This window comes from Bombus impatiens, unplaced genomic scaffold, assembly GCF_000188095.3.
Source record: "Bombus impatiens unplaced genomic scaffold, BIMP_2.2 scf_0129, whole genome shotgun sequence".
Classification (NCBI taxonomy): Eukaryota; Metazoa; Arthropoda; class Insecta; order Hymenoptera; family Apidae; genus Bombus; species Bombus impatiens.
This window is the reverse complement of record NT_176548.1, coordinates 262,862-273,723: the sequence shown is the minus strand read 5'-3', so window position 1 is coordinate 273,723 and position 10,862 is coordinate 262,862. Positions and strand designations below refer to the sequence as shown.

At 50.4% G+C, this 10,862-nt stretch overlaps 1 protein-coding gene across 4 annotated transcripts in view; it reads right to left on the bottom strand.

The window, feature by feature from the left end:
- LOC100741294 (dachshund homolog 1) overlaps positions 1–10,862 on the bottom strand; it is a 153,444-nt gene that overhangs the window by 141,063 nt on the left and 1,519 nt on the right. For all 4 annotated transcript variants that reach the window (XM_012381326.2, XM_033318853.1, XM_033318851.1 and 1 more), the window contains exon 2: positions 10,493–10,862. This exon ends at the window's right edge or, in 1 of these variants, runs on beyond it. In XM_012381326.2, coding sequence (XP_012236749.1) covers positions 10,493–10,862 — 370 coding nt within the window. The remainder of the gene's footprint in view (positions 1–10,492) is intronic.

The window sequence follows — 10,862 nt, the reverse complement described above, 5'->3', positions numbered from 1 at the left end:
GCCGCTGCTTGTCGCCAGACGTTTGCGTTTCGTGTTCCAATTTAAACGGGCGGAACGTCCGAGAAGAACGAAAGAGGGAACGTGTGCGCTCCGGGTCCCTGAACGAGTCACGGGAGCAGAAGGTATGCACGGCCGAGTGGAACGTACGAGAAGAGTTTCTATACCTGAATATACCCTCGGAGGCACTGACAGAAAGCGTCCCGCCCACAAAAGTAATCTCGACCCCGCGCTCCACGTTGAAGGTAAAAGAGAGACGGAGAAGGCGAGCGCCACACCTGATTCATCAGCGTGGAATAAATCGAAAGACGGACCAAAAACAAAACGAGCCACCGCGCCGCGCGTACATTTCGTTTCTTCTTCGCGTCTCACCCTCTCGCGTCTCTGTTCTCAATCCCTTCCATCCTCGGGTCTTTCCTCCGTGGAAAGGTTCATCGTTCGTTTCGTCCCTTCCGTCGTCCACACGGTGGTAATCCCGTGCACGATGTTCCGATCCTGGGACCCGTTTCCACACGTTCTTCGTGTCCAATTCCTCGGTAGAAAACAAGTCAGCGCGTGTAGGTGTACGCAGCCGTCTCTCTGTCTCTCGTCTCGCCACATTCTCTCTCGCGCTCTCAGTCCTCGGACTCGGCCAGGTACGCCCCGACCCTCGCCGTATATAAATTACCTTTTTAATTTCCCGCCAAGACAAATGATTTAATTTATTCTATCAATTATTAGCGAGAAACGAATAGACGCGAGCCAAGGGAGGAGGGGACTTGTTTGGTTTTCATTTCGATTCGTCGATGTATTCGATCCTCTTGTTGTATCTCTTCCCCATCCCCAGCTCTCCGTTTCTACTCCTCCTCTTATGCCCACAATTCTCCCATCTTTCATCGCTGGATCGCGACTTTCATCCCCGGTCCATCGATTCCCATTCCGATGACACAACGAAGCAACTAATTGAGAGATAGACGTCGACACGTTGATCGAGAACGTGAAATATTCGAACACGACGACGATGGAAACGGAAACGAGGGTGTAGGAACCGTAAATGGTTCTCTCTTGGCCGATAAAATTGGGAAGAAGCGGCGCAAAATGAATGGGCAAAAGAGGAAAGAAGGTTGCCGGGACATATGTTTCTACTGGTAGACAGAGCTGAGACTCTTGTTGAAACCGGTTCGACGTGTGTCTGGTCCAGGCTAGGTCAGTTATTCAAAAACTGAAATATCGCCTCATTAACGGCAGCTCGTTTGCGAACTCTCTAAGGAAGCAAGAATACGCGTGCCCCCGTCGTCGTCTTAGCCCTCGACGTGGTTTCCGTCGTTTCGTTGCCGCTGCTTGTTTTCATGTTCCGTTGTTCGGTTTCTCCTAGTATAGCCGACGATTAACCGAAACGAGGGTTTTTCGACGCGACAGTGGACGAAAATGCGAAAGAACGTCGAGAAACGAGAGAGCGAGTATCTCGAGACGAAGGAAGGCGTCGTTCTCGTTCGGTCTGGTTACGAGCTTTTTTCCACGAGGTAGTTTCACAACGGACGACCGGAGAAGAATCGTCGGCGCGAATACGAATAAAGCCAAGGACGCCGATGAAACCGCTCGAGGACTGCTTTTTCCTTCTCGCGTAACATCGTAAGTATCGAAGGTTCGGTTTGCCGGCCACGTCTAAAGGTAGAAATTTTCAGGAATTATCGTGGTAGAAAACGATCGACCGAGACGGCACTGCCTTGCCCCTTTGTCCACAGCCTGGTGGAAATCGTTCGAACAAACGGAGAACAGAGAATGGACCGAGACTCGGTGACTGTATAGAGAGCATACGAGTCGCACGCCTTGGTATTTTACTTGATCGCTCTCTCCTGCGGATAGTTCACGGCGATTTAATGCACGATTACGAACAGGCGTTCGCGCTCGTTTCCAACGACTCGCATCGACCCGGTTATCTCGCGAAGATTCGGCCAAGTCGTCGCGAGAATCGGATAAGGAGAGTTCGTGCCTAGAGTCTCGTGGCCGGTTCCGCGCCAATTAATCATCGTCCCGCGCGGTTAAGAGGCCAATTAAGTTCCGCTTTTGCAAGTCTGATTGTCCGTACGTGCGATCCGTGGGCTTACATACGCGGTTCACCTAGCCCGTTCGTGCTTTATCTATCGCACTGCGCTCGAATTAAAATGTACTTTATGGCTCGTGTCAGCCGATAGCGATCGCCGTAAGGATCTCTCTCATTCCATCGCTCTCTTTCTTCTTCTCACCTGTCCCCGAGTTGTTATATACTTGCGGTCGAAACAACGATATTCTTTACGTACCAAACGCCGTTCATCCATAATTCAAGGATCGCGGTACGCACCTACGTGTACGCGTACATCACCGAGATTTCGCTCGAAACGTCGATCGTACGAAACTTTTATGGAGACGAATTCCAGGCTCGGGAACGGAGCACCGTGAAATCTCGAATTGGACGTGATATTTCGCGATGCGAAATTCGGCCGGCCTCGAACGTAGATCGGCCGCAATTTCTTTCGGTTAAACGGAAGAGAGCTCGGGGACGCGGTAATGAGCGACGTTGATAAATAGCGGACCGCATCGAGAACTCGAACCCTTCGTAATTACACGTCTATGCCCACTGCCGATCGCACCTCTCGTAACAGACGCCTGGCGATCGGTAAATAATCCAATAACTGCAACCATCGAACTTTTATTTTTTATTAAATGCGCTATTCTTTAGCTTGAATGCCGAACGAATATTTTGTACAAGGTTTTTGTCATTACAGGTCGATGTTATACTGTTTTACTGAAGTTTCGCATAGTCGGGCGATTCTCTCAGACTCATTTTCCTCTCGGCTCGAGTAAGAAAAGAAGGACGTTGCCGTCGATACGAGACGTATCCCGTGCCGTTGCGAACCGGCACTAGATGTATCAACGTCGGCACTTAATAACACCTCGTAGTCTCGTTCTTCGGGGGTCCGCAACCGTAACGACGACCGTGAACGCCGCCGGGTAATTTGGCACAATGATATAATTACACATCACTGGCGATTATCTCGATTGCTCGTATCATAGAATAGCCGTGTCGGGATCTCCGTTCCGCGCGAGCTTCGTAACCTCTTGCGAAAAAGTAGATTGCTCGAAATTCGTGCGATTCGCAGTGATTCAACGTCGATCGATATCTTACGCGTTCGAATATCGAAATCGTGATCGATTTGTGCGACGAAAAACCGAGCAGACATAGATGGAACGAAGTTAGATTTGCGCGAAGAAAGCATCGAGAATAGAGAAGAAGAGGAGGCGGAACGAGAAACGAAGGCGTGCGTGCAACACGCGAGCTGACCGCACGCGTGTAAAGATGGTTCCTCCAGACGGTGTCTGACGAGCCGGCAAACGCCGACTTCGACTCTAACTACGACTCCGACTTCGAGTTCGACTTGCACTCGCAGACTGTGTGTCGACTCGAAACGAGGCTTCCCTTCAAAAGCTGTACGTATGTCGGGGCCTATCACGACGGGCGTCCATGTACGGAAGATCGGGCCGACGTCGAGTACAGGGATCGTTACTCGTGGGAGTCCGTGAGAGGGCTAGCGTTGATTGACGCGCGACGTTACGCCAAACTCGACGGCACGCGAGCCAAGCAAACGGCCTCGATTGGTAGCGATTTCGCCTCGGTAACTGGCAAACAAACCCGCCGACTACGAGTGGAGATAGAGACCCGAAGGGGCAGGGACTGATCCGCACGGACATGATCCTTCCATCCGCGAGTCGCGAATCCCAGCGTGCGGTACGTACTACGCGAAACCGTGCCGATTATAGGGCCGACTATCCTCTGCCTGCTACCAGATTACTAGATTACAGTTGTCCGTCGAGATGTTACCGGCTCGAACGTTGCTCCGAATGAGTAGCTTCGAGCTAGACGGCCGAGAAACCGCCGTGCGCTATGGAAATTCCGATTGCTTCTCGACAATTTCTCGACCCTTCGATTCCAGTCTCGAAGGCATCTCTGCTCGTATACGCGGATTCACTCCTGTTTTTCGATTGGAAATGGAATTTCTGTCTCACGATGAACGAGGATCCTGGTTCGTTGGCTGATCGGATATCGGTCGTAGTATCGCGCGAATCCCTCTATACGAGAATATATTTCATGGTCGACGATAACGGGGAATTCTTGTATGGTTCGTTGTAACAGTAGCTTAAAATACCGAACGAACGTCTACCAGGGAGGTCTCGTGCGTCGTTTAATTACCGTGTGTAACAAGTTCGAGTGGCCTGCCGTGCGCACGAAACCCCTCTCGAGAAAGGGGTGCGATATGCTCGCTGACGTCGTCCACGAATCACTCGAAATTACCGAGTACCGTTGCGACTCACACCCATTCCCTCTTTCTATACCACCCCTTGGCAGCCTTCCTCCTGTCTCGGCCAGCAACGCCACCCCTCGCTCCGCCTTATCCAACCGGCCACCTTTTCTACTCGTACGCAGCACCGTTTCAATCCGCCAGATAATCGGTGCAATTACAAAACCGACCAAAGGGGAGGTATCCCCCGTACAAATGTACGCAGTAGCAGTCGCAGGCCACGTTGTTGCCTGGATTATTTTCTCTCCGCTCCGAAGAGTCGTAGCGTACGAAGGTAGAAGGTTTCAAGCTAGATAAATCTTGGCACTGAAGAAGCAGAGGGTCGAGTGTTAAGTACGACAAAAATGTCGAGAGGAACGTCGCGACAGTGGAAGGTTGTCTTTTAGGAAAGGGTCGACTAGAAGGGTAGGCCTCGTTGATACGACGAGGGTGGAGGACCAGGGGAAACAGCGAGATACCCAAGGGTCTGCCTGTAGTCAGCTGTTTTAATGTGGGTCACCAGTTCCTACAAAACGATCGATTTCCGTCTAACTGCGAATTCTACGTTCTTCGTCTCTTCTTCCACTCGCCGAAACTTCGAGACATTACCGACAAGCTGCCGTAACGTTCCAGGCCAGCTGGTTCGGCGAACATCGTCCTTTGCGATCGAGGCGTCCGCAGGATCGCACCCTCGATCGATCACCCGTACGTTCGTCCACTTTTCGTCGAGCTACCACCGATACGATCTACGTAATCGCGATAACATCGGGAAACGTTGATAGAAGCCGGCGATCTGGCGCTAAATATTCCATCGGCCCGTGTTGCGCTATGATTTATGCTGGCGCGAACAATGTGGAAAAGTAACGGATCGCGCGAAACAGATGGTCGGTGTCGATGTTGCGATTTGGACGGTAGTCGAACCCCCTTTATGCCCCGGTTGGAGAGAAGATGGTGGAGCGAAAAGTCGCGGGGCCAAAGGTTTGCCTAGTTTCACCGAGAAAAAGACGCCTCGTGGTTGTTTACTCGAACTGAACAACCCTACTGTGCACACACTGCTGCAAGATATAAGCTCGGCTACGCGCACATGGCAAATACATATTTATGTAGGAGGCGTAACTCGCATCGCTCTAAGAACACCAAGTTCCAACAAACTCACTGACCCGATAAAAAAGTCGAGAGTAGAACAGGAGTTATACCTTCCATTTATGGAATTCTCGTGTCCACGGTTTAAAGCGAACGATTTAATCCAACGGAAGGGAGACGAAATGGCTCTTTCAGTCGTTTTATGCAATTAATTTGCTACGTCTTTCCGGCATCCGTGTAATTATAAACATCGCTTTCACAAACGTATAGACGCATAATCGTGTCGCTCCTGAAATTCCTCTATATTTACCACTGGAGTCCGTTGAAGGCAATTTAATTCTCATCGTATTACCAAACATCGAACTTGCTGCTATCGCCTCGATTCGACACCAGCCGATACGCGATTCCTCGTTCGCTTCCTTCGAACTAGTTCCACTGATTCTTTCCCTCTCGCCCTCCCGCCATTCATTTTTCTTTTCTCTTCCCATTAAACCTATTTTTAATTAAGCTATTTTAAGTTAAATGAAACATTTCTTTCGTTACTTGCCTTCGTAACAGCAATTAATACCGCGTCACGCCCATTTACCATCTCTTTGATTTCTCTTCTATGGTCGCTATTTTATTGTATGTATAAACGACTCCGTTCTATATATAGTGCCACAAAGTCGATACGTAATAATATTTCACATGACGCGTATATTGCATTTTGATGCGACGAAAGAATTCGTATTGTTTCGCTTGAAGCGATGTTACACGCGCATTTGTAACGAGCGGAATTTCCAGATCGTACGCGCATATTTCAGATAAGGAATCGTTCAGCGTCATCAATGGCGTTCCAAAAAGCAAGTCGGCCAAGATCCCGTGATCTTACAACTGGATGGATAAAAGTGTAGGAACCGATAAATGGAAATATCGTGGATAATCGGTGGCACGAACAGAAGAAAGACAAGGAGTCAGGGAACGGGAGCCTGGCGCCGTTACGATACAATGCCGACCCCGAGATGACTTGCATCCATATCGAGCTGCACGAGGAGAGGAATCGGCGATCCTAGCCACAGGCGCTTTCGTTCGACTTCCTCCTTACTTTTCCCTTCCCTCCCCTCTTGCCTGTCTTCTATGAATTCACGTAGTTCGCGAGCAACGATTTCATCGTCTACCGCGTTTATTATTAGATTCCGTACTCGGCGCTACCGAGTTCGCAGCTTGCGAGAATTTTTCCACGGGGAGAGGCGAAATCGAATACTTTTCACGGAGGATCGCTTTCTTGAGAAAAAATTAAGTAATTATTGGAAGATCAAGCAACTCTCGTAACAAGTGCAAACCAAGGGAGAAAACGAAGAAAGCAAAGAGAAAGAGAGAGAGAGAGAAACAGAAGAAGAAAAGTTGGATTAAAAGCGGGGGAAATTGTCGGAAAGACGGAAGAAGAAGACGATAATGAGGAATGGTAGAAAAATAAAGAAAGACGCAGAAGGTTCGGTTAATCCTTCTTGTTTGTCTTTACGTTAATTATCTAGAATTAAGAACGCTGCTTGTCGCGGCGCACCGGCCGGCGGATTACTGGCTCGATTATTACTTATTGCAGATTATTAATTACCGAGAATTACCGTCTCGGTGCTCGGCTGGGGATCGACTTCGTGGAGGGTAGCGGGAGCGTTCGAAGGAAAGCTCGGTATGAGATTTATAGCAAAGGCATCGGATCGATTTCATTTCGAAGGAATGACGTGTTTTCGGTCCGACGTAAACTGGTAGAGGAGGAGAATCGTGCGTCTTCGTTAACGGGAAACGCGAACGCGTGCACGAAATTCTAGTCGACAACAATGGAGTGATGCATGTGATAAAAACGTGCTGTAACCGGGTGCAGGATGCAACGTGAAAACAGAAAAACATCGGTAGAGAACGCTGATAGACGAAAGCCGTGATGAGCCCGGCCACGTCGTTGCAACAAAATGTACGCGTATCTGTGTCAAAAGCGGCCCCTGGACAATAATAGAAGCCCTTAAAAACGTAAAGCTGCCTAGCGGGCTGGTTGGGCGCGCGTGGGTTATGAAACCGAAAAAGAAAAAAGGAAAAAAACGCACAGCGGCCGAGCCAGCTGCCGTATTCGATACAATCGCCGAGCGGATAAGTTCTCTGCGGAAGATAAATGGAAGCATCGGGGTTCGATCGTCGCGAACAACCACGAGAACTTGGTACTCGAGCCAGGGAATAATTGCTCGCTGGGAAAACACGATTTCACGAACGATCTTTTCTCTGCTTCTGCTTGTTGTTCGCCTATCGTTGGTACTGCTGTGTCTACCTCCTTTCCATTCTGCTTCGATTTGGAAATCGTACTACTTTCCATACGAGGCGTTCCGCGAGCATAGCTCACGCATGTACGCGCGCTTAACTCGAAAGCGCGTACTCTTTTAATCGCGCAGCTAGACTCGAGACGCGATTGTGCATAAGCACACGGCAACAACGAAAGAGGAGTTGAGAGGAACGAGCCAAGGAAATAAATATTAATAACGATGCTTCCTCTCCCCGTGACCCTCCCCCTGTCCTCTCTTTCTCCTTCGCGCGCATATTCTTTCGATCTCTCCTCCTCTCAACCTCCCACTCGCGCATTTCTTCCCCCGGTGCAACCAGACTCTCGTTCCTTTCCCTCCCAACCCCCGGCCGCCCTCCTGCCATGCCGCCTTCCGTCTTTCTTTCTCTCTCTCCGTTAGTCTCCGAGTGCGCGTCTGTGCATTGTTAGGGCCATTACGGGAGCCAATTAATCTATGCACAATTTTATAATTAAACGGCTAATAGCGCATAGAATTATAGTCCAGGGCCGCGCGCACTCCCACGTATCCTGCTGCGTTCGTGGGTTACGTATACGCGCCGAGAAAGACATTTAAGGGAAGGAAGAAGGAAAGGAAGAAGATAGAAACGAGGAAATCTCGTTCGTGTGCGCGGTTTCTTATCGCGATCTACCGCTTATTCGTTCACTCGCTCGCGCGCTTCTTCATTCTCTTTTCGTCTTCTGGCGTTTTTCGATGAAACGCTATCGGGACACGCGGACGTTTCGCGGCGATCCACACCGCTCGGTCAGAATCCAGCAAATTGACGAGGATAATTGCCTCGTCTCGTTAGCGAGCGTATATGGCATCAATTAGGCATATTCGAGAAGAAAAGAGTACTGAACTAACCTCGATGCACGGAATCGAGGACACTGCGCGGCGACGATTCTCGCGTAGGCGATAGTCAAACCGTACTTTCGATCCCTGATCCAAGGGACGATGAGCGCGGATTGGGTCCAGGGGAGAACGTGGTGGTTGGACACGAGGAAGCGAGCGTTGCAGCGCAGCCGGTGCCACGCTATAAACCGCAAGAAAAATCCCCCTGAATTATCGGTGCGGTTCTCGGTGCATGCTGTTGCATCGATGGCGATAGAAGCGCGCTGGCCACGGTCGGATGACCGTGTAACTGTGTGCGCGGACCAACGGTCCATGGATGGAACATCGGTGTGTAGTCGTTGCCGCTGTTACCACTGCCGTGCATTATCAGAATGTAACGACGTCAGCGGTACACGCGACGAGGCCGGACCGCACACACGAGAACCATACCGCGGTCTCTTAATCATCCGATTTTTCCTGGCGATACTCCCTCGCCGCTCCTGCCGCCCCTTTCACCCCCGCTCGATCCTGCCCTCTCATTTTTCCAATCGATTTTTGGCTAGCACACTCTCGTATTCACCGAGATAACGAACCACGTTAATTCCGCGTTGTTCCATACATCGTAGATCAATTACACGCGATACCTTCGACATTCCATTCGAAGCACGAGAAGCAGGTTAAGCGTTCTCCGATAGAACAATCTACGAAACGTTTAGTCGGTATTTCGACGAGATCGTTGGTCCCTAGAGAGAAGAAGAAGCGCGTGAAGAAGAGCCCGCGCACGAGCCGACGGCTCGGCCAACTCTGTTCTGTGACTACGACTCGGATTATTTGGATCCCTATCCCTATAGCTTTCTCTTTCCTCCCGTTTTCTCTTTCTCTCCCTGGTCTCTTTTCCGTCTCTGTTCCCTCCGTTCGCTATCCCTCGGCCCTCTTTCTCCTTCGCCCTCTCTGTGTCGCGCTGAATCCGTTTCCGTTGCGACTGCCACTGCGCGCTGCTCGCCGCGATACTATTGTCCACCGACGCCACTGCCTCGCCACCGAATCCACTCTACTTGCGCTTAGCCCTTTCGGCGATTCTCGATTACGCAGCACGACGATTTGGCGAGATGAAGAAGCAACGGCAGACCGAGTTAAAGGAGGAAATAGTTGGAACGTAGGACGCGTAGGGAGACTCTAAAGTCTGGGACAATATTTCCCCGATAACACCGGATCCCCTCGTTCCGTTTACCATTCCGTTTCGTCTGCCGTCTGACTCGTGGGTGGGGTAAGCTTGTACTACAGCCACTTCTCTCTGTCTCGTCGGTGGGGACGATTCATTCAGAGAAACTGCCGTGAAAGGGACACCTGTTGGCACGGAGGCCCGTTGACAATTCCAGATACAAGGGCACGTGCCTTTACCACAGCCTCCTTTTCCGTAGATACGGCTGGTCATGGAGAATATATCGAAACGAAATGTCAGAGTCGATCGTAAAAGTAGAGTAGTCGAAGAGTACTCGGTCGAAGAGATGAAATTTGTTCCTCGTTTCGATTCGATGGATAGAGCATAGTCGGACTATAGACGATAAGAAAGGAGTCCTCTGTAAACACGGTTAGGAGGAAACGAAACGCGTGTCGAGAAGAAGGGAACGCGCGATTAAAATATTTTTTGGTCGACCGGTAGCTCGGTAAGGAACGTAGCTGGCCGAAGATAAAGTGCTGCCCAGAGGCGACACCGGGCGTTATTAATACACACGAGGATGGTAGCTTCCGTTCTCGGCAACAGAAGCTACAAAAAGCGCACAAACAACCGTAGGTGGCTCTATACCTACGATCGTTGTTATCGTCGCGAATCATCGGCAGATCAGGATAATTTCATACGAAGCCGTGTGCCAGCTTTAGAAAGGTTCGTTCGATCGTTAGCCCTTCTTTTTCACCCTTTTAACCTAGCCGAGGAGATAGTTGCTAGTCTAAATAGCACCGCGATCTATTTCCGTTTACCTGGCCGTGGTGCAGTCCCTGTAGAGTATGTCGAAGTCCTTGCAGCTAAGCAGCTTGCATCGATTGACGCCTGGCTGGATGGCTCCGAGTCCACGCAGAATCCTAACTTGTTCGACATTGCACACCAACGGCACTATATCGAGCCTCTTGAGTTTTGTGTAGACGGTGTGCAAGCCACCGACTAGGTGCTTAAGGAAGAGCTCGAACGCTTGCGGTAGGCAGAGCATCGTGTCCCCGGCTATGATGAACGCGGCCACCTTCTGGCCACGGTAATCGACCAGTTTGCACTCGTTCGCTGTGGGATCGCTGGTACTGATCGGTGGCGGGCTGTTGTACGATCTCGGAGGCAGAACAGCGTGATGGGCGGCCA